This window comes from Bos mutus, chromosome 19, assembly GCF_027580195.1.
Source record: "Bos mutus isolate GX-2022 chromosome 19, NWIPB_WYAK_1.1, whole genome shotgun sequence".
NCBI classification, from domain to species: Eukaryota; Metazoa; Chordata; class Mammalia; order Artiodactyla; family Bovidae; genus Bos; species Bos mutus.
The window spans coordinates 52,959,276-52,983,665 of NC_091635.1; the positions used below are offsets into that span (position 1 = coordinate 52,959,276).

The 24,390-nt window shown below is 48.9% G+C and overlaps 1 protein-coding gene across 1 annotated transcript; it reads right to left on the bottom strand.

Moving 5' to 3' along the window:
* Window positions 1-411: 411 nt before the first annotated feature.
* Window positions 412-14,621, bottom strand: LOC102267880 (eosinophil peroxidase). Its single transcript, XM_070357344.1, is given in 17 exon segments — window positions 412-485; window positions 488-603; window positions 605-649; window positions 651-781; window positions 2,286-2,288; window positions 5,208-5,320; window positions 5,323-5,397; window positions 5,816-6,047; window positions 6,401-6,540; window positions 8,051-8,295; window positions 8,297-8,358; window positions 9,870-10,076; window positions 10,981-11,018; window positions 11,021-11,109; window positions 11,204-11,320; window positions 11,468-11,660; window positions 14,573-14,621. Coding segments are annotated over 17 exon segments (1,929 nt in total).
* Window positions 14,622-24,390: the final 9,769 nt, after the last annotated feature.

Consider the following 24,390-nt stretch of genomic DNA (forward strand, 5'->3'; position numbering starts at 1 on the left):
AAAGCATGAGCAGGAAACGGTTGCTCCAGGCGAGAAGGTAGCCTTGTGGTCTTCCCCAGGTTTCCTGGTCTCCAAGGTCAGAGGCCTGGGCTGGACTCCTGCGGAAGCAGCACAAGCAAACAAGTGAGGGACTTGCTGGATGTCCAGAAGCAGAGCTCTTTTAGGGTGTTGACGACTTGGCCGAGGCTAGGTGGATGCTTCCTAATTGCCCCCCAAAGCCCTGGGCCCTGGGAGTAGCTGTCGACCCAGAGGCTAGCATACTGGGGAGCCACTGGGAAAGCATGTCCTGTCCCTCGAGACGAGTTCTGTGTTTCCTGCTTAGAGGCCTGAAAGGACAGCCGAGTCCAGGGACGGATGTGAAGTTCTGAGCCAGCCCGGCTGTTGGAGGAGACCCCCTTACCTGGGGAGGCCTCATCTGCCTCTCCAGGCAGATACATTCAGGCCGGGGATGTAGGAGCAGGGCACAAAGCCCTGGGGGCAGAGCTGGCCCTGAAGATGCCCCTTGGATCGGTGGTGATACCAGGGTTGTCACACACAGTTCGAGACAAGGAGTAGTGGCTCAGGGCCACACACTGTCTCTCGGTGAAAACACCTCGATTCTGCCCCAACTCGGGCCCCTGGCAAAAGAGGCTCTGTGATGGCCCTGATTCAGATGGCAGTTGTCCGGTGTCCCGTGCAGATCCAGGAACTTCCTTGCCAGACCCTCGTTTTTCAGAACCCGGCTAAGCTGTGCCAGATTCTGAGGCTGAAAGAGCCTGCAGAAGCACCTCCAAGCATTGTACTCTGTAGGGCAAAGGGCAGGAGCAGTTTCGTCTTCCCCCTGCGGATTCCCGTTGGCGTCTGCTCACCACGATTTGTCCTGATTTGTCCCAGGGGAGCTGTGTGGTCAGGCAGTATTGGGCAGAACAAAATCCCTGCTGGCAGAAGAGGCCTTGAACTTTCCAAAGACCGAACCACTGCTCTCTGGTTTTCAATTTGAGCAGACAGCTGTGTTTCGTGTGTACACTGAGGAGTATGTCCTAATGTAGGAAGCTGTTGTAAACCAACAAACTCACCACCACCATATGATCAGGGCATTAACTAGGCATAAATGAGACAGTACCCAGAACATAAAGACTCCCAGATTTGTAGAATGACTGAATAAGTCAATGAACAAACCAAGGAATGAAGAGCATGGGTAAAATCTAGCTGCTTAGAAGATGACCACCTGCTGCATAATTCCATTTATATGAAAGGTCCAGAATAGGCAAACATGTAAAGCTAGGTTCCTAATTGTCAGGGATTGGGGTGGGAATGGGGAGTGACTATTATTACTGTTTCTTTTGTGAGTGATGAAAATGTTCTGATATTACATATGATATACAAGTATAAACTTGTATATCACTTATTTATATACTTTATAGGGTAAATTTATGATATATTAATTATATCAATATAATTTAAAATTTAATTAAAATTAAAACTTTAAAATTTAAATTTTAATTAAATTAAAATTTTAATTAAAAAATAATTTTTACCCACTGAGAAACTAACAAAGATTAGCCATATTGATTTCTCAGCCATCAGGATCCCACACCAGGACCAAATCACATGATATGATGGGACCATCAAGATAGGAGATAGCTTTGCCATGACCCAAAGAGACTCCAGCCCAGCGCTGTCCACTGAATTACAACTCCGAAACACCATCCCCAAGCTGAACAAAGGAAAACCATATGATGTTTCCCATTAATAGGCACTGCTCTGTGAATATCCTCAGGATCCTCACACTTCTGAAGTGCTTTATAATCCTCATGTTATCAATGGGTATTTGCTGAGCTTGAGCAACTGTGACTTTTCCAAGGTCACCCCCACCATTCCATGGAGCTCAAACCAGGCCTTCCAACTCCAAATTTGGTATTGGACTTGGGAAGGGATTAGTGGAGACTGCAAGAGCTAGGATGAAACAGCTTAAAGGGAACAGGAACTCACTGTGCGGTTAACTTGGGCAGCTAGCAATCTCAGATCTCCAGCAGGAGGCGCCACCACTCTGTCAGAGCACCAAAGTGGAGGGAAGGAAAGAAAGGTTCTTGAGAGTCTGCTATGTGCCTGCCTGGTCCTGTGTTAGGTGCACTAGGAATTGCCCACCCTTTACTGTATACTGCCAAAGATTAGCAGAGGCAGATGGGGCTTCAGGTTGCATTTAGGCAGGAAATTAGGAGATGGGGAGAGGGAGAGAGAAGCAAGGCTCTGGCCAAAGCCTTCCCCTAACATTAAGTCAACAGAACACACTGGGCATAACAAACACCCTTCTCCAACAACAAGAGAGACAACTCTACACACGGATATCACTGATGGTCAACACCAAAATCAGACTGATTATATTCTTTGCAGTCAGAGAAACTCGATGCAGTCAGCAAAAACAAGATCTAGAGCAGACTGTGGCCCAGATCATGAACTCCTTCTTGCAAAATTCAGGCTTAAATTGAAGAAAGTAGGGAAAACCACTAGGCCATTCAGATATGACCTAAATAAAATCCCTTATGATTGTGTAGTGGAAATAATAAACAGATCAAGGCATAAGATCTGGTAGACAGAATGCCTGAAGAACTACGGATGGAGGTTTGTAACACTGTACAGAAGACATGACCAAAACCATCTCACAGAAAAATTCAAGAAGGCAAAAGTTAGTTGTCTGAGGAGGCTTTACAAATAGCTGAGAAAAAAAGAGAAGTGAAAGGCAAGGGAGAAAGGGAAAGATATACCCAACTGAATGCAGTTCCAAAGAATAGCAAGGAGAGATAAGGAGGCCTTCTTAAATGAGCAATGCAAAGAAATAGAGGAAAATAATAGAATGAGAAAGACTAGAGATCTCTTCAAGAAAACTGGAGATACCAAGGGAACATTTCATTCAAGGATGGGCACAATAAAGGACAGAAATGGTAAGGACCTAACAGAAGCAGGAGAGATTAAGAAGAGGCGGCAAGAATACACAGAGGAACTATACAAAAAAAGTTCTTAATGATCAGATAATCATGATGCTGTGGTCACTCCAGACATCCTGGAGTGTGAGGTTCAGTGGGCCTTAGGAAGCGTTACTATGAATAAAGCTAGTGTAGGTGATGAAATTCCAGTTGAGCTATTTAAAATCCTAAAAGATGATGCTGTTAAAGTGTTACACTTAATAAGACAGCAAATTTGGAAAACTCAGCAGTGGCCACAGTATAGGAAAGAATCCCAAGAAGGGCAATGCCAAAGAATGTTCAAACTACCATACAATTGCACTCATTTCACATGCTAGTAAGGTTATGCTCAAAATCCCTCGGCTTCAGCAGTATGTAAACTTAGAACATCCAGATAAACAAGTTCCATTCAGAAAAGGCAGAGGATTCAGAGACCAATTGTCATCATTAGTTGGATCACAAAGAAAGCAAGGGGTTTCTAGAAAAACATCTAATTTTGCTTCACTGACTATGTTAAAGCCTTTGTGCAGATAACAACAAATTGTGGAAAATTCTTAAAGAGATGGGACTACCAGACCACCTTACCTGTCTCCTGAGAAATCTCTATGCAGGTCAAAATCAACAGTAAGAACTGGACATGGTTCAAAAATGGGAAAGGAGTATGACAAGGCTGTGTATTGTCACTTGCTTATTTAACTTATATGCAGAGTATATCCTGCAAACTGCCAGTCTGGATGAATCACCAGCTGGAATCAAGATTGCCGGGAGAAACATCAAGAACCTCATATGTGCAGATGATACCACTCCTATGGCAGAAAGTAAAGAGGAACTAAAAAGTCTCTTGATGAGGGTGAAAGAGGAGAGAGAAAAGCTGGCTTAAACCCAACATTCAAAAAACTAAGATCATGGCATCTGGTCCCATCACTTCATAGCAAATAGAAGGGGGAAAAGTGGAAACAGTGACAGACTTTATTTTCTTGGGCTCCAAAATCACTGCAGATGGTGACTGCAGCCATTAAATTAAAAGATGCTTTCTTCTCAGAAGGAAAGCTATGACAAACCTAGACAGCATATTAAAAAGCAGAGACATCACTTTCCCAACAAAGGTCCATTATAGTCGAGGCTATGGTTTTTCCAGTAGTCATGTATGGATGCAAGAGTTGAACCATAAGGAAGGCTGAGCACTGAAGAAATGATGCTTTGAAATTGTGGTGCTGGAGAAGACTTTTGAGAGTCCCTTGGACTGCAAGGAGATCCAGCTAGTCACTTCTACAGGGATTCAACCCTGAATATTCAGTGGAAGGACTGATGTTGAAGCTGAAACTCCAATACTTTGGCCACCTGATGTGAAGAGCTGACTCATTGGAAAAGACCCTGAAGTTGGGAAAGATTGAAGGCAAAAGGAGAAGGGGAAGCAGAGGATGAGATGGTTAGATGACATCACTGACTCAATGGCCATGAATTTGAGCAAACTCTGGGAGATGATGAAGGACAGAGAAGCCGGACATGCTGCAGTCCATAGAGTCGCAATGAGTCAGACAGACTTGGTGACTGGACAACAACAATAACATGGTGGACTGAACAGGAGGAAGAAAGGAGAAATTTTGAACCTAATTGAATTGTACTACTTCCTAGTTACGTGGGCTTGGGCCAATTACTAGATGTCTCTGAATTTGTTTCCTCATCTATAAAAATGGCTGTCACAGCTGCTTTCAAGGTCATTGGGAGGATTGGAAGAGTTAATGTCCATTAAAGATCCTAGCAAAGTGCCTAAGTTTTCTTCTTTCCTGGGATAAAGTCTTTTTGTGTCCTTACCAAACAACTAAGGCAGGCTTACTTTTACTCCACTGGTTCTCTACTTCTCAGGCTCTTTGCCCTTCCCCACTCAGAGCCAAGATCCAGTTTCTGTATCCCTGGGACTTCCTCCTTGGATCTTGCCAGGGTGATGGGCAGGGGCAGTTCTTCTCTGCCTTTTAAAGCTACTGTCTTTTTTTTTTTTTTTTCCTACTTGGAAAATCCTGATGTGCTTGTTCAGCTCCTGTGTCCAACCTGTTGTGTCCCTAAAGCTAGAGACCCTGGTGAGAATGGAGAAGATGTGGCAGGACAACAAAAAGGAGGTCCCGGGGATGCTTTACTGCATCAGCCTCAGCACATCCTGTAGACAGTCCCAGTCAGAAAGGAGGCACCAGGGATCTTCCCTGACCCACCCTGCTTCCCACCACCATCACCAGCAGCCCAGCTCTGGGGCAGCCTGGGAGGAGGGACCGGCAGCCCCCTCACCCGGAAGGCTGTGGTACCAGCTGCCGCTGCATGTTGGGCAGCCAGGTCCAGCCCAGTCCTTTTCACTTGCTGAAACAGCCAGTCCTGGAGCTCATCGCTAACCTAGAATCTTGAGGGTTCAGCTTGGCGGGGGTGGTGGCCATGAGGCCTCCAGGGATGGGGTCAATGCCACTGGGTGGCAGGGAATATGAGCACAGATTGGACCAGCCTCTTGGAAGCCCCAGAGTCATCACATGATGCCAAGCTAGCTCAGAGCTGGACAAGCCAGTCATTTGCATCTATCAAGTTTGTATCAGGAAACAGGGGCCTGGGTGGACACGTAGGAATCTGGACCTGGCAGGGCAAGAAGTCTCTCATACTTCTTTGAGAAGAAGTGGAAGGCAAGCTCCTTTCAGGACCACAGCCACCCATCTCCTCCCCTTTTAGAAATCCTCTAATCCCGGAGGGGGTGGCAGACTCGTGACTGAAGGTCTTGGTGACACCTGCTTTATTTTCACAGTCCTGGGGGGGACGATCAGCAGAGGCCTGGCCTCCTGGCACTAAGCTGGGCTCCACCCCTACTCCCACCTGCCCCTGGGGTACCTGGTCACCATCATACACGATCTGCCAGCTGGCAAAGAAGGCAGAGCTGAGTGGGACTCGGGAGTTGGGTGCTGAGGCCTGGTACTGGCTGTCCAGGTGGAACATGAAGGGCTGGAGTGTGGTGTGGCTGCAGTGGAAGGCCAGGGTGAAGACACTGGCATGGTACGCCTGGGAGGGCCCCAGGGCTTTCCTGGACCTGTTCTCTCCCAGAAACAGGGGCAGAAAGTCCTGGTAGGTGAAGATCTGAAAGAAAAGATGGAGGAGGAACGTTACTTTAGTGGCTGCCCACCTACTCCATTGTCTTTGGACAGATTTTTTGCTTTTCTGAAGGGCTGCTCAGACACACTGATTCTTTCTTGACATTATGTTAATTGTGACAGTGTTAATTTCCCATTTTGTCTGATGAGCGATACTGACGCCCAGAGGGGTTGGGTGACATGAACAGGGTCACAGAGCAAGTTAGTGGCAGAGTTGAGGGTACAGGTCGTAGCTCAGGAACACCCCCAATCACCCAGACCTAGTTGACTTGAGGCACATCTATCTGGTTTGTGCCTTCTCATGGCTCCTAAGGGATGCTGGGGCCCAGGGCCTCCTACCTGGACCATGGCCCCCACGATCTTCCGAGCCTCCTTGTACAGCTTGTCTCCGGTCCACCAGGGATTCAGGCATCTCAGCTCAGTCACCAGCCGAGTGTGCATGACTGCCAGATTTGGGGTTTCAGTTGACTGGGTATCACCTTGAAAACCCCAAGTTCAGAGTCACCACAGTCCTTCCCAGAGAAATGTCTTTCTAGTCCCCAGACACTAAGTCTGGGGACTAGAAAGAGGCAGTGAGACTTAGTGACCTGAGCCAAATTCCTGGCCCCCACCGGACCTCCATCTCCTCAGTTGTGCTGCAAGGCTCCACTGACCCACACAACAGCCCGGAGGGGGAGGACAGCAGTGCCTAAGTCTCAGCTCCCTATGTTTCTAGAAGGGGTTTGTGTACCATGGGCAAGCATGGGGCAGCTGCCAGTTTGGGGCAGGAAAACCTTTGCCTGGTGATTCTGCTTGGCAGGATGATCAGAGCCACGGCTGGTGGGGATCCTGGGTGATTCTACAAGCCTTGCCTTTGAGATTGAGTCAACCTGTCTGGTGAGTTGCATCCCTCTGCAGGGTCTCTCCTGGGGGCTGGACTTGTTCTTAGCTTTGGGCTTGGTATCATACTGTTCTTCCCAGGGAGCCCCAGGGAAGGAGAAAGAAGGAGAGTTGGGCAGAGCCTGTTTCTGTAGCCAGACCTTCTCGAGGCCAGGAAGGAAAGTGCTGTACTGAAGGTGGCCTTACACACGGTCATTTGCTGTTTTTGAGCTAAGCCCTTGTGTGTGGTCTTAATCAATCTACTCTTAAGCAGAGCAAGGAGCCTGCTGCTCTTAACAGGAACAAAGAAACATACAGTCCTTAGAAAGGGGGCTGGAGCCAACTCCCTATGAAGGAGGTGGTAGTGCAGAGTGGAAAGAGCCCAGACCTGGCCACTGCACTGACTCCAGCCCCATGTGGACTCTGCCATCAGACACTCTGCTCTGGGGTGCATTAGTTATCTTTGCTGAGCTTCTCGTCTGCAAAACGAGGGTGATGCTAATGCTGCCTTTTCAGGGCTGCTATAAGGATGAGAGATGGCACATTCAAATATCTTAAATAAGCAGAAGTGATGGCCATCATGACGATAGAGAGCGGAGGATGGGGGAAAGACCCCCAGGAAATTTCAGATTATGCATCTGGAAGAAGGTACCAAATGCCAGTGTCTAGCTAGTGCAGGGAGGAAACTGGCTTCTAAGGAAATTTAACCTACAGTAGAAAAATTATTAGGTGGAAGTGAAAGCTGCTTTCAGGTAATTAAAGAGGCTATTACTGTGTGAAAGAGAGAGAGCTTCTTCTCTGGGGGTCTAGAAGCTCAGTGAAGAGCAAGAGATGGATGCTGGATCAATATGAGGTGGGCTTTTGAAACAATCAGCACCATTCCAGATGGACTGTGTAGGGGATGAGGCCCTTATGGTACAGAGAGTCAAGCAACGATCTCTGGACACACACTTGTTTTGCAAAAGAACTCCTTCCGACATACTGATTCTGGGAACCACGCACAGATCTGTGTACCTAATATTGAGGTATGAAGTCATGTATCCCCTACGGAGTACCCTCTGGGCTTCCCCTCCTGGAACCTGGGACTGGCTCTTTCCTAGGGAGACAAGACTGTCCACCCCCGAGTCTGACGTGCCAGGAAGCAAGGGATGCATGCCGAGTGGTTCAGTGAAGAGGCAGGGTCATTGTGCAGGTTGTCAACGGGCAGCAGGGCCCAGCCATTGTCCTGGAAGTGGGTGCTGAGTGTGAGAAGCCCCAGGAAGTTGGTCTGGTTGCGGAGCTACATGACGAGGGCAACCTCCTTGCCATACAACATGCTGGCATCCACGAAGGAGGTGAGTCCATTGATCTGGTCGCGGACTTTGTTTTTGCTTTTGTGCCAAGCGGAAGAAGGAGATGCAGTCTTGCTGACTGGTGATGCCTGGGTCATTGGGCGGGGTCTGAGGTGGAAGAGGAGTCACTTACACGGGGGCCCTTCATGAGCAAGCTCACCCCTCCAGGTCATCCCCCACGTGCTTCAGAGCCTTGCTCAAAACTCCCTTCTTAGCTGCTCTATATATAGCACAGGAGCTCAGCTCCAGCCTCCATGACACCTACAGGAGTGGGATGAAGGCTCAGGAGGGAAAGGGCATATGTGTACATATAGATGATTCAGGTTGTTTTACGGCAGAAACTAACACAACATGCAAAGCAGCTATACTCCAATTAAAAACAAAAGCAAAAACTCTCTTATTCCAGGAAATCCTCCTTGACTCATCCAGACTCAGGCTGCTCATCAGGTTATCTGAGCATCCTTAGCAGTTGGTGCTGCAGAGTCATGAAAGGTTAGACATGGATGAGGCCTTAGATCCTGATGTTACAGACAGGGAAACTGAGGCTCAGAGAGAGGAAGGACAACTCCGTGGGAGAGGAGGGAGTGGAAACTAGTTCTCTGACATGAAGGCTCGTGCTGCTTTCACTCTACTCCGCTCAGCAGACATCAGCCCCTTTCTGTGCTGCGTGCCTTGGAGGTCGTGAAGGTCAAGAAAACTCCAGACTGGCTGCAGGAAGCTGGCAGTTCACTGAACACAGACCTGCACATAAAGTAATGTAACTCTAAATTAAGGTGGTGTTTGCTGTGTTAGATTTAAAAGTCAGAAGTGCTAGTCGCTCAGTCAAGTCTGACTCTGCGATCCCATAGACTGTAGCTTACCAGGCTCCTCTGTCCATGGGATTCTCCAGGCAAGAATGCTGGAGTGGGTTGCCATGCCTTTTTCCAGGGGATAGTCCCAATCCAGGGATTGAGCCCAGGTCTCCTGCAATGCAGGCAGATTATTTACCATCTGAGCCAGCAGTGAAGCCAGTAACGGTATACTAGGAAGATAGGGGATGGTCCCCCAGAGAAGCCAGAGGAAGGAGCCAGCCAGGGGCCCTCACATGACACATTTCGAGAACAGTAAGGGTGAGTGAACATGTGCGTGTGTGTGTGTGGTGGTGGCTCAGTGCCCAGCAGAGGCTTTGCTCCCTGGAGTCCATCGTTTCTTCCCTAGTGTCCCACAGCATCCTTGCTCTCAGCATGAAGCAGAGCCCTGTCCTCCCAACTGGACCCAGGAATTTGCTGGAACTGCAGGGGCCTTGGCCCATCCCAGAGGGAGGGAAGGACAACTGCTAAGAGACTTTAAAGGCTTCCAAAAGTAGCAGCCCGGAGGCTTCCCCTGTTGGAATGCCACCCACAGCTCAACGCCAGTCTCAATTGCTTCCCCTTTCGTGAAACCTGCACTGAACCTCCGGGCAGGTTGCCCTACCCTCACCCCTCAAACACATACAGAACTAGGTGTATGTGTCAGACTGTGCATCTTGTTATTGTCTGAGACTCCAGCATCTCAGGCAGCTCCCTAAGGCAGGTGCTCTAGGCTTCCAGATGCCCAGCCCCAGCTCTTGGCCAGGGATGGAGCCTGGGAGACCACAGTACCTTGGTGAGGAAGCAGGCGGGCAGGTGGACACAGGTGCTCTCACAGTCGACACCCTCAGTGAAGGCTACTCTGGCTGGGGACTCAGGGGCGAAGTCCAAGTCACAGTCAATGAACTGGCCACACTGCATGAACTTAAGGGACCGGCTGTGGTCGGAGGTCAGCCTCTCGCTGCAGAAGTGCATGATATGGTTGGAGACAGCCTGGACCTGGTGGGAGAGCAATCAGTGTGGGGCTGCGACCCCACACATGTCAGAGCCAAGCCAGGACTCAGGGGGCAACAGGTTGCCCCCTGCTGGAGTTAACACAGTCTCTCCTCCTCTCCCACCCTCCCCTCCCCTTTCCTGCTTTGTCCCACTTCCTATGTGGCTGTCATTCCTACAGAGATGCTCTCCAGCCTGGCTTCTGAGGATTCCAGGAGGAAAGAAAGGGGAACAGACCAGATTGGCTGACTCAGACCCCACCAGCTCCTCTAGAGAGATAAATGATAGATTGATTTATACAGACTAGTGGATAATTAGATAATAGAACTGATTGAGAGATGTAAGGATTGGTTGCCAGGTGATGGATGATAGAGAACTGGATAGATGGAATGATCAATGGAAGAAAAATTGATAAACAGATGATGATGGATAGATGATAGATTGTGATATTGACATATGAATAGAAAATTGATAAATTGTTAAATGAGAAATAGGTCAATACATAGAGCTACATTAAGCTGTATTGCTCTTGAAGGTACTTTGACATGAATTCTTTCAGAAAAAACAGTACTATAATGGCTACTACTAATATCTTCCCGAGCCAGAGATCAAACTCGGGTCTCCTGCATTGCAGGTAGATTCTTTACTGTCTAGGCCACCAGGGAAACACAAGTGCTAATATATCACATCCTATAATGATGTTTGTATCAAGGGCTTTAATAGTCATAACAGAAATCTGGAGTGGGTTTTACAGCTGAGGAAACTGACTCAGCTGGAGTCCTTGCCCAGAGTTATCCGCCAGCCCGTGGGAGAGCCTGGTTCAAGCCCTGTCTGGCCGACTCTGTCTGTGCTTCTGTTCTCCATGTTTAGAAGAGATGAAGTATCCTCCAGCCCCTCAGTCCTGACTCACAATGGGGAGGAGCAAGCTGTTGCCCATCTTGCCGGGGTCCAGCCGAAGGGGAGAGACAGCCTGTTCTCGTTCTCAGCTGGCAGCCAGCACGCCAGGGGCTGGTTGGAGACCCCCAGCCAGGGTCTCCTCCTGCAGCAGGGGCTGGGTTGGGGTCAGTAGGGTTGGGAAGGAGCGGCGGGCGGATCTGACCCCCTCCCAGGTCAAGTGCCACTCCAGCACCCACTCGTTGTTGCATCTCCCAGTGATGGTGCGATATTGGTTGCCACACTTCTCAGCTTCTTTCTGGGGAGCGCAGTCACTGGCCTGGGACAGCAGCCGCAGCTGGGGTTCATTAGCACATCTCGGGGTGGGGTGGTGGGCAGGGTTCCAGCTTCTTCTTGAGCAGGTCTGTTCCATACCTCCCATCCCTTTCCTCTCTCCCCTCCCGACACCCCAAGGAGTGCATCCTGCACCCCACACCTTTCCCCGCCATCTGGCTTTCTTCCACTCCACAGTACCCGTGACAGTGAAGGATCTGAATGCCTGGAGTTGTAACTTTTCTTCCAGCAGCCCCAAGGCCACATGAACGACTGTCCTGGTGGCTGCTACCGGTTGTTTGAAGAAGGACAGGAGGTCCGTGGGGCTGGCCGAGCCACTGAGAAGGTGCTGCTTGATGCTGCCCAGCAGAGGAGGAAGGGGGGCTGGAGGGAGGAAGCACACCACTGAGCAGAGCCCCAGCTGAGCAGTCAGGACAAACGGACAGAGGAGGGATGGAAGGGAAGCTCTCTATCACCATGGCATTGCCCCACACGATTGGTTGTGCTGAAGGCATGCTGTCCCCTCTTGGACTGGCCATAGCGATCCCAGCCCCTACCCTGTTTGCAGCTGTGGACCCAGTGCCCTGGGCCTGTCAGTGTTTGGAATGTTTGTAAACAGTGTTTGGAACGTAAGTAAACCGTGTCCTGTCCTGTCCTGGCTCAACTCCATGAATTCACACACCCTCTTCCACCCTGGAAAGGAGGACATGTCCCTTTCCCCACCAGATAGGATTTCCACCTTCTCCAGGTGACCATTTGAAGCTCCCAGGGTCTTGACCCCATTTAGGCCAGTTAGGTGAAGTGGCGCAGGGGGTTGGGGGCCACAGGGTGGTGACTTGGAGCCTTTGGGTGGGCACTGGGTGGGCACTAGGTGGGCCCCGTGACTATCTCTGGTGCAAGGCCGAGAGGCCAGGAGCTGTGCTGCCCGAGAGATATGAGAATGGGTGGTCCACTGAGCTTGGCGGCCAGGGTGGGACACTCCCCTGGGTGGACTGTTTGGGAAGCTTGGCTCCCTGTGAGGCACGTATGAGCTCCTCCCTCTATATGCGGAGTCCAGAACCCATTGCTGGGAATGGACCAGGTTCCTCACAGGCTCAGGGCCTGGCTATATAACCCAGGTGGGTTAATTTTGACTCTGTACTAAATCTTTTTCTGTGATTTTAACTTTTATTTTGCCACTTTTCTTATTAGAGACATACATAATGGCCTGCCTCAGGGAGCCCTGCCCCTGCCCCCCTTCGCCTGACCCTTGGGCTAGGGTGCCTTTGTTTGGCTCACAGCCAGATAGCCTGACCCTGCCCACCTGTGAAGGACTGTGACATTCTTTGTGAGTTCTCTGTGTGGGAAATGGCTCCGCTTATCTGCTGCTTACCAGCTCAGAAATTCACTTTTGGGGGGCTAGAATTGCAGATAGCTCTTGAGAAATTTGTATGCAGGTCAAGAAGCAACAGTTAGAACTGGACATGGAACAACAGACTGGTTCCAAATAGGAAAAGGAGTTCGTCAAGGCTGTATACTGTCACCCTGTTTATTTAACTTATATGCAGAGTACATCATGAGAAATGCTGGACTGGAAGAAACACAAACTGGAATCAAGATTGTCGGGAGAAATATTAATAACCTCAGATATGCAGATGACACCACCCTTACGGCAGAAAGTGAAGAGGAACTCAAAAGCCTCTTGATGAAAGTGAAAGTGGAGAGTGAAAAAGTTGGCTTAAAGCTCAACATTCAGAAAATAAAGATCATGGCATCCGGTCCCATCACTTCATGGGAAATAGATGGGGAAACAGTGGAAACAGTGTCAGACTTTATTTTGGGGGGCTCCAAAATCACTGCAGATGGTGACTGCAGCCATGAAATTAAAAGATGCTTACTCCTTGGAAGGAAAGTTATGACCAACCTAGATAGCATATTCAAAAGCAGAGACATTACTTTGCCAACAAAGGTTCGTTCTAGTCAAGGCTATGGTTTTTCCTGTGGTCATGTATGGATGTGAGAGTTGGACTGTGAAGAAAGCTGAGTGCCGAAGACTTGATGCTTTTGAACTGTGGTGTTGGAGAAGACGCTTGAGAGTCCCTTGGACTGCAAGGAGATCCAACCAGTCCATTCTGAAGGAGATCAGCCCTGGGATTTCTTTGGAAGATGATGCTAAAGCTGAAACTCCAGTACTTTGGCCACCTCATGCGAAGAGTTGACTCATTGGAAAAGACTCTGATGGTGGGAGGGATTGGGGGCAGGAGGAGAAGGGGACGACAGAGGATGAGATGGCTGGATGGCATCACTGACTCTATGGATGTGAGTCTGAGTGAACTCCAGGAGTTGGTGATGGACAGGGAGGCCTGGCGTGCTGCGATTCATGGGGTCGCAAAGAGTCAGACACGACTGAGTGACTGAACTGAACTGAATTGATGGCATTTTTGTTTATTGACATGACAGGAGATATTCCATTTCACACCACCCATGAAATGGCTATAAGGCAGTGATACTAACACATCCCCCTGCCTGAGGTTTGCTAGTCTAGGAAATATTTGCAAGAATTAAATGGTCTTTTCACTTTGTTTCCTCACCGCCCCCCACCACCTCTGATCCATAAAAGAACCTGGCATCCAGGCACCCACAAGCTGATTGTTTTGAGACATTAGTCTGCCATCTTCTTGGTCAGCCAGCTGTCTGAACAAAGTCATATTCCTTCCCTCAACACCTCATCTCCCAGACTTACTGGCTTACCCTGCGGCAAGCAGAGCAAGCGTGACTCGGTAACAGCTGGACCTCAGGGGTTAGGGAGTCATGTGGGAGAGCTCTTCTTGGGTAAGAAAAATGAGCAAAATGAGGGTCCAAGATGGAGCCACACGAGAAAAAGATTTGTAGTGAGACTCATCAAAAAGATCACTTGGGGTTGTCAGGCGAGCGTATTTTCCTCGGTTCTGTCTTGTCCGAACAAAAACTTGAAGCGACGGATGTTAGAGAACTCGGCGTGTCATAGCTCTAGGATGCACCGTGTTATAGCTCTCAGGTCTCAGACAGACCGTGTTACAGCTCTTGGACAGATGAGTGTTACAGCTCCATGTTATAGCTCTATTTTATTAAGAAAATAGCAGGAAAATCCATCCCCTGCAAAGACTCAAAGAGAAGAGAGTGGGGGAGCGCACTGGCGCGTGGGAGAGGGAGAGAGAGACCCCCGGCCCTTTGGCTCCTCTTTTTATATGTTTTTTTTTTTCTTCCCCTGGGCCTGCCGTATGTAAATTGGGCTAGCCAGGAGTGCTGTTTGTTCTACCTGTTCTCCGGTCCCTGACCTTCCTTTGTTTTATTTTTGCGGGCTTTTTCCTTCCTAGCCACCGCCATTCTGGACTTCTGTTTCCTATTCTAACTACCTAACAGGGTGACAGGGGATGAGGCTGCCTGGACACTAGGAATAAGGGGGCTGTAGGAAGGGTCAGGAACGTCTGGGGACTGTGGCCCAGACCAGCCAGATCCCCACCTGCATTCCCTCCATCCCTCCCTGGTGACCGTGGCCATATGAGGCCATGAGGGACTTCACCCCACTGGTCCCAGCATGCTGGCCCCTCTGGGACACCTCCTGGCCCTCCACGCAGTGTCTTCTAAGGAGACGGACTCTCCCTGGACTTACGCAGTCTGGCTCCTGCCACCTCTCCTCTCCAGAGCCCCATCTCATCTCTTTGCTCCTCTGTCCTCTAACCACTCCTCCCATACCCCTGACTTCAGCTCCAGAGACAGGTCTCCTGCCACGACGGGTCTCAACACAAAGGCCCCTTTCCCTTTGTGCCTGGTGATTCCTGCTGACCTTCCAGTCCCCACCCACTGGCCATGACTTGGGCAGCCAGGTCTTCCTCATCCTAGCTCTTACAGCTCCTTTCCTAGAGCTTAGCATCGTTGTGACTATACTTGTATTTCAGTGCTTGAATCTGATTAGATCTGTGAGAGGCAGGCACACAGAGAAGACACATGCCTCTTGTGTTGCTCACTGTAGCCTCAGCACCTAACCCACTGCCTGGCAGGTCCTGAACAAGTATTTGTGGAAGGGACACATCTGTGACCTCGCCTGTCACAGCTCTCGGGTCAGGGGTGGATTTGTGCTGTATATCTATTAAGACCTGGTGACTCGGGTCAGGGGTGTTGTGGCTCCTGGGCCAGGCCAGCCCTGGGGCAGTAGATGCTGTTGCAGGCCTGGCCCTGCCAGGCTGACCCCCAGATCCTTAACCATGAGGGAGCCTTCCCATCCTGGCATCTTTCAGCTGAGACTCCCAAGATCCTTTCTTCCTGCCCTCCTCTGGCCCTCTTGAAACCTCGAGATTCTACAACCACTTTCACAGGAACCATCTGCCAGGCTTGGTAGAACTGCTGGCCACAGGTCTGATTGGAGCTCTTTATCTGCTCAGCTCCAACGACCCCCGAGGAGACACTGTGGTGGCCAGGACTCAGGACCTGGTTCCAGGGATTCCTGGGAATGAGGCCCTTGGCTCTGTTATTATAACAGGAACACTGAGGTCTGCCGGGGGCCTGAGGGACTGTGGCTGCAGCTGCAGGCTGTGCTTGAGGCTGGGGCAGGCTGGGGTGTGCATGTGTGTGCCTGTGTATACATGTGTGCTCTAGAGCCGAGGACTCCCCTGAGAGAGGCAGCTCTGAATGTTCTGTTTTTAGTGAAACCAGGAAAAACTCACTGCGGGGCCTTGGTGAGCTGGCTTGGGAGCCCACCATGCCACCCCAGCTGCCTGACCTCTCTGATCAGCTGGCAATATCAGCAATGGGCAGGGAGATTTAGGAGGCAGGAGCAGTCCTGGTGAGAACTAGAGATGTGCAGGTCCAGGCTAGGGATGAGGGTCAACTGAGGGCCACTGCACCTCCCTTCTCCTCGCTTCTGCCCTGACCTCATGTGAGAGTTGTGCCTCGCCTCCTCCATCAGTCAGGAAACTCCCAAGGGCAGGGCCTGGGGCAGGAGAGGAGGGCCCTGGGCTTTCTCACCAGGCAGACCCTGCTGTGCATGAGCAACGTGAAGAGTGAGAAGGTTTGATCTCGGAGGCAGGCCGCAGTAAGCGGCAGCTTGCAGCAAGCAGCAGCGAGCAGTAGCTGGAAGCAAGGTCTTTGTTTCTGGGATTGGGAGTCCTAACCACTGGACCACAGGGGCCAGCAGTGAGGGCCTGAGTCCTTCATTCTTGCCTGCCTTGTCGAGAATGAATTCAGGCAAGGAGGCAGAAGGTAAAGAGTAAAGCAAAAAGTTTGTTGAAAAGATAAGTACATGTGGAAAGATGCACAGGCGAACTCAGAGAGAGTCGCACTCTTGGGAAGTTTAAGTCCTCTTTAAGGGGCCAGTCTTCCGGGTCTGTCTTCTTTGTGGCCAGTTGTATTGTTTTGACCCCATGACTAATTTGCCTCTGGGCCTCTCCTCTGGGTGCACACGCCCCCCTCAGTGGAGGTAGATCTCACAGAAAAGGCTTATGGGTGAGGGTAGCAAGACTTATTAAGGCCTGGCATCCCCTACCTGTTTGAATCCATGAAGACTTTTGAGCAAGCACAGTGTCTTCCTTGCCCCAAGGATGGGAAGTGTGTGACCTTTAATCTTTTAGAAGGGTTTAGTCCCACTCTTTTCCTGCCATAAAAGTGCTGGTTTTTGTATCAAGGTATAGATCTCAAAATATAGCAGGAGTCTAGTCATGAATTTGTAGTCTTGGAGCCTGTTTGTCTCTTGCTTCCGGAAATGTAAATGGGGGCCTGGAACTCTCCTCACTCCAGGAGATGTGAACAGGAGGCCCGTTGTAAACACCACGCCTGGAGCCCATTTGTCTTATACCTCAGGTTCTGTGGGGCATAAGAGCCGGAGGGCACTGCCACTGGTAGGGTAACAGGCCTGGAGGTGGGGTTCCAGTAACAGGGACTGCAGCTGGTTCGGGGTGATCCACTGTTCTTGCTGTCTGCCAGCCCATTCTCTGTGAGTTCTCGCTGAGTTCTCGCAACACCACTGCGAGGCAGGTTTGGCCGCCTGAGACCTTAGCTTTATTGTTGGGGGAAAGAGTGGGAACAATCTTGGAGCCAGGAAGGGCTCTCCACCAGTGTCTGACTCTCCCAGCCTTTCTGCTCCCCCTGGCTCCCAAGGGTGTGGGTGAGACCTGATGAGATAGCCTCCTCACACAGGCTGGGAGGGGGCCTCAGGCTTGAGAAGGTCCCCCCAAGAGGGCCTGGAGGGGGCGCTGGCAGGCCGCCCTGGCTGCTCCCATTCCCATCCCCAACCCCCACCTCTAGGGTGGCCACTGTGCGTGGGATGAAAGCCAATCTGGGGCAAAGCGGGCAGGGGAGGCGTCCCGAGCCTGAGAGTGTTGGCTGCACAGCTGCCACCAGAAAGGGCCTGAGGCATCCATTTTTTGCCTCCTGGCATCTCAATACTTCCGGAAAGAATGAATGCCTGAAAGCTGTAGGAATTTAGACACCCCATTGAATGCAATAGTCTCTGCCTGGGGCACTTATAATTTAGAAGGCTCAAAAATGCAAACAATGGCTTGAAAGACTGTAGAGGTTTTATCCCTGCCTGTCCTGCCCCACCCCAGTCACAGACTCCTCAGCTTCTGGTGTGGTTATGAGCTTGGGGGTCGGTGGTCCCAGTGTCTTGGCAGCACTGGAGGTGGCAGGTGTCAGCATCCAATGTCAGGGGCAGACAATCCGCTGGCCAGAGCCTTTTGTGCTAAGTGAGGCCTGCTCTCTCTCTCCTCTCTTCCCATCCTACACCCCTAATTCAGTCTTCTGAGATGGTCATGGGGAGAAATGAGACCCTTCTCTGCTCTTCCCTGTCCCTGGAGGGCACAAGTCTCACGAATGCAACATGACTTGACATCAGGGTGGGCTGCCCTGGGTCTGCCCCTTGTACGGGGCTCTGGGCTAGGGCAGCTCTTCACTTCCTTTGTGTCCATCTGGGCAGTGATGATGGAATCAGGCCTCACATCCAGCGTGGGCACAGGATTATCCCAGAAGAGATGGAGACAGGTGCTCCCCCAACGCTTCTCCCAATTACTGAAGGCTGATTGGGCTGATGTATACTGTCTTCCAGGACTAATGAGGGGTTTACAGTACTGTTTATTTGTTTATGTTTTTGACCAAAATTTATGGAGAGTCTTCACAATCCAGGGCCTGCGCTGGTGGTAGGGTTATAGTAGTGAACAAAAACAGCCATCTAACAAAGGAGAACCGTGAAACAAACATGCCCTTGCAGGTCTGAGGAAGGAAAAAGCTCTAGGTAAATCCATATAAACGCAAAAGGGTCCTCCTACCCTTCAATGTTAGGTGATTTGCCCAAGACGACAGAGGATGAGACGGTTGGATGGCATCACTGACTCGATGGACATGAGTTTGAGCAAGCTCCAGGAGTTGGTGACGGACAGGAAGGCCTGGCGTGCTTCAGTCCGTGGAATCGCAAAGAGTCGGGCACGACTGGGTGACTGAAATGAACAGCGGATTAGTGTAGGAACTTGAATTTGAATCCAAGTCAAGTTCTTAATCCACTCTACCAGGTTTGACCCTGTCACCATCCTCTACCCAGAAACCAATATGGCCTATTTAAAATATAAATTTTATAGCGCCACCACCCCTTTCTACACACAAACCCTCCTAATACTTTCACTGCAGTTAGAATAAAATTCAAACTCTTTCATGATCTGGTTCCTATCCAATCAGTGGTAATTTAAAGGTATGCCCACAAATTCTTTGACATTCCTCATTCAAAAAATGGAGTCTAATTTGCTTGTTCACTTCTGTCTAATAGAATGTATTGGAAGTGATGCTATGTGATTTCTAGGTTAGGTGCAAAAAGAATTGAGCTCCCACCTGGCTCTCTCTCTCTCTTGGGACACTTGTCCTTTGGAAGCTACCATGCTGTGATGGTAGCCCCAGGCCACATGAAGAGACGTCAGTAGCCTCACCTATGCATCCAGCCAACACCAACCTCAACAGCTAGACAATGTGAGAGAATGAAACTGCAAGCCATCTGTCCCTGGCCTTGAGTCTTCCAGTTGAGGTTCAAGACTTCCAGAAGCAGAGATGAGCTGTCTCCACCATGCCCTGTCAGAATTCCTGGCCCACAGACACTATGAGATAAAAACATTACTGTTTTTAGCTGCAGTGGTAGATAACTAACACAACACCTCAGACTTCGCCTCCTCCCAAGAGCCTCTCTGTTCATCACACTCCAGTTATGCTGACCTCTTTCTTTCTCCTTTGGGCACCAAGTTCATTCTTACCTCAGGACCTCTGCATTTGCTGTTTCTGGAATACGTGCCCATCACATGGACCTTTGTCTGACTGTTTCCTTCTCATTGTCCAGGTCTTTGCTCAAATATCCCCTCCTCAGAGAGTGCTTCCCTGACCACATTTTATAATGCTACCCATCCTACCAGCCACATTACCCCAAAGCATTTCCTTCAAAGCTTTTATTCCATGAAATTATCTTATTTACTTATTTGTCCTGTTATTGCTTATCTGTCCTTCATACTTCTTTCTTCCTCTTTCCAGCCCCTCCTGTCTGGTGTTGATGTGGGGAGGATGAGACAGGGAAACAATACATCCTTTCCTCATGACAGTTCCCAGTGAGAAGGAGCAGGTCTCCTGGTCATTGTGGCTGCTCTGTCAGTTTGGTCTCAGCAAGGCAGCTGTGAGCAGTGGTGTGAAGTGAGATTAATTCCCAGCCCTGTAACTGGACCTGGGTAACCTGGATGAGAACCAGGAATGCTAGCCACCAGACCAACAACGCCTAGAGGCTAGAAGCTATTTTCCCTGGATCTTTGCCCCCAGGGAAATATGCATTTATCATGAAGGCAGAAACTGTCAATGGAGGTACAAGTTTATTATTAGAGACAGCACAACAACAAGTGGGAGAGCACACAGGGAAATGGTTCATTTAGTTAAGAGAAGCAAGGCAGAGGTGCACACCTAGAGAGAAAGGGTGTGGGCATCACCTCTAGGGAGGAGGAGGAGCACAGTAAAGAGGCGACTAAGTCATTTATACAAGTCAGTTCTTCAGGTGTTTGTATTCCTGGTTCCAAATTGGTAAAGGAGTACGTCAAGGCTGTATATTGTCACCTTACTTATTTAGCTTCTATGCAGAGCATATCATGTGAAATACTGGGCTGGATGAAGAATAGGCTGGAATCAAGATTCCTGGGAGAAATATCAGTAACCTCAGATGTGCAGATGACACCACCCATATGGCATAAAGTGAAGAGGAACTAAAGAGCCTCTTAATGAGTGAAAGAAAGGTGAAAGAAGAGAGTGAAAAAGCTGGCTAAAAACTCAACATTCAGAAAAGTAAGATCATGGCATCTGGTTCCATTACTTCATGGCAAATAGATGGGGAAACAATGAAAACAGTGAGAGACTTTATTTTCTTAGGCTCCAAAATCACTGCAGATGCTGACTACAGCCATGAAATTAAAAGACTCCTGCTCCTTGGAAGAAAAGCAAATACAAATCTAAACAGCATATTAAAAAACAGAGACATTATTTTGCTAAAAAATGTCCATCTAGTCAAAGCTATGGTTTTTCCAGTAGTCACATACGGATGTAAGTGTTGGACCATAAAGAGAGCTGAGTGCTGAAGATTTGATGCTTTTGAACTGTAGTGTTGGAGAAGACTCTCGAGAGTCTCTTGGAACTGCAAGGAGATCCAACTAGTGAATCCTAAAGGAAATCAGTCCTGAATATTCATTGGTAGGACTGATGCTGAAGCACCTGATGCAAAGAACTGACTCATTTGAAAAGACCCTGATGCTGGGAAAGATTGAAGGCAGGAGAAGGGAACGACAGAGGATGAGGTGGTTGGGTGGTATCACCAACTCAATGGGCATGAGTTTGAGCAAGGTTCAGGAGTTGGTGATGGACAGGGAAGCCTGGTGTGCTGCAGGCTGTGGGGTGGAAAGAGTTGGACTAAGCAGATGAACTGAACTGAATTCAGGCCAATTATCTGGCTTCTTTTCCCACACCCAATCCACTCTGGGACCCTCCCTCGGAGTGGGCATGCACACCTCAGCCGAGGTGGATCTCAAAGTGAAGGCTTCTGGGAGAAGCAAGACTCATCATGGTCTGGTGTTATCCCCTGACTTCTAACCCACAAGGAGTCTTTCTGTGCATGTGTAGTGTCTCCTTTGTCCCAAAAGAGGGAGGAAGCAGATCCCTTAATCATTCACTCAAACAAGGTTTTCCCCTCTTTGTCCTTGCCACGGCTATTACCTTGACCATTGCCATGATTATTACCTTAAGGTGTATACAAGAGACAAATGCTGCCTATTATACCCTGTTTCTGTTGTTGCTTCCATTTTGGAGGGCAAACAGAAGGCTGATTGTAAATGCCTTAACTGGAGCCCACCTATCTCTTGTCTCAGAAAATGCTAACAGTTTTAAGTATCCAGCCTGAAGCCCACTCCTTTGTACCCCATGAAATGTAAACAGGAGGCCAGTTGTAAATGTCTAACCTGGAGCCCATCTATTTCCTACATGAAGTTCATGCTGCTGGTCAAACCAAAGGCCATGGGCCCATCCATGTTCAGATTCTTGGGAGAGCTGTACAGGGGATCTTGGGGCACATTCTCTGTCACGGGAGACAGGCTCCAACTCAACCTTTTCCCTCACCCAAGCCTTCACCTGCTTTATTGACACCCTTGAAGAGTCCGAAAGTATATGCGATCACCTCTTTCAACCACTTAACATTCCTCTTCATAATACCTTTGGTCTTCCCTCTCTAATTCTAATGTACCCCCATATTCTCAGGACCCCATCTGTTTGTCTCACACACACATGCGCGTGCGCACACACACACGTGTGCGTGCATGCACACATGCACCCACAAACACACAGGGTTTATGAGGAGTAGGGTGGTAGGAACAACCCATCTGACAGGAAGGACTATTTTAGTGCTGACATTATTTAGAGTTGCATGAACATGGTAATTATAACAAGCACCTTTAGTCAGTTTTATTGTTGTTTTTAAATTCAACAAGAAAACAGAAAACACTTTTGTCTTGCATGGGCACCCTCTGCCCTGTACTTGGTGTGTCCCAGTGTCCATGCAGTTAGAAGACATGGCCAGGGGTTGAGATCCAGGCAGGCAGGCGTCACATCATTGTCCCTGGGTGTCCAGCTGCCTCCTCCTGCCCTTAGCTCTCTCTCCATTCCAGCTCTCTCAGAAATTGCTGATGGCTCCTCCTGGGTCAGCCCCTGCCACTGCCACAGCCGCAGCCACCTGTCCTCTTAGAATGCCCTACTTCCTCAGGCTCCTGTCCTTCCTTTAATTGGTTCAGCCAAAACAAACTCAGGAACTTTCCCCAAAGACCTAGGGGGCAAAGAGAACAAAGTAGAACAGAAGGAGTAATTGTAGACAGTAAATACTTATCTGATGAATGAATAAAAACATGAATGTCTAGGCATAACTAATGACACGTTTCTTGGATGGTGCCATGTCAGAGGTGTGTTGCTTGTTCCTTTCATGATAGCCATGCTTTGGGGGAGTTGGCACCCACAAGCTCCTTCTCAGGGGACAACCCTCACCCACAATCCCTGCTCAAGGGGTGGGCTTATGTCACATGACCCCCACATTCCTCAGCCACTTGGGATACATGGTCCAACCTCAACAAAAGACTTTGGAATTTGAATCCAGAGAGACTGAGCTAGCTGATTGTGAAAGCAGAAAGAAAAGTTCAGCTTTTTCAGGAGAGGCTCCTGTTTGAGCCATGTACAGGTGACTGCATAGGCAGGGAATGATGAATGGAGGGAGCGGGGAGGAGGACCAGCTGTGTCAGTCTTGACAGTTGTTTATTCCCATAATACCCGCCTTCACCTTATTTCTGTGAGAGCTTTACATCATTACAATAAACGGCTTCTTTTTATTTAAATTTGTTGGGTTCATAGCCCCTTGCAACTCTAACCATAAACTATTTCTTCTCTTCAGCTCTAATAACCTGACCCCAAAGCCCCAGTTTGATAATGGAGGAAAGACATGACAGGTGTGTACTATGAAAGCCCAAGCAAAAAGGAAGCAAGGCACACACACCAGTGAACTGGGGGAAAAGGCTCAGATGGAAATAGGAAGGCTAAACTGGCAGAAATCGTGTAGGGAGGGAGAGAGGGAAAAAGGAAGGGGAACAGGAGTGTATAGAGAGATAGATAATCAACAAACCTTCATAAAGCACTTTCTATGGATAAAGTAACGCATTAAGTCCCAAATGGATGCTGGAATATTTACAAATACAAATTAATGAATGAGGAAGTGAGTGGATCTTCCCATTCCTGTTGCAAAAAGTGTTGAGTCTGAAGATTGGGGTGGATGGGGTAATAGCTGTAGGTAGTCAGAGTCTTGCAGACATAGCGCTCGGTTGATGTCAATCTCTAATCTCAATATCACCCTTAGGCATGGTGCGTGGCCCCTCTGGAGTCCAGCCCTCACCCTCTCCACACCTCTCTCACTGCACTGAGGAATATCTGCCCTACTTCCAAAACACTACTCAACTGATAAAGAATAGTTTCAGAATACTAGCCATAAAAATAATCCTTACATAGGTTCTATGATTTATAAAATATATGTTACACATTTTTTATTTGAATCTTTAACAAAAGTGAGACTAATGAGACAGATATTGTTTTATGCTAGCTTGGTGAGGAAGAATTGGGGACTGCAAGAGAGACCAGGTGGGTCATTCCAGGTTACTAGTGTGTTACATAGTGGGTCACAGACTCCCGGTTTAGGGCTAAGTCTCCAAGTTGTGCGCTGTATCATTCTGAACAAAGAACAAAAGGGTTATTGGGCAAAGAGGTCAAAATGCAGAAAACAGGACTTCTCTTCTGGGGAAATGCTATCATCCTAAGAGGAGACTGTCCAAAAGAGAGAAAGGACGGTGTGGCTTTCCAAGAGAACATGTCTTACTGTCATAGGAATATTCAAATCAACCTTCACACAAAAATAATAAGGATATTATCCTTTTTCCTAAAAATCTGAGTTGCTTAATTTCAAAATTATAAAGTTCTAAGATGAACTTCACAACATTTCCAAAGCTATGAAGAGGCATACAGCAACTCTCTCTCTACCTTATTAATGGAAAAGAAAGCCAAAGTGACCCACCCGCTG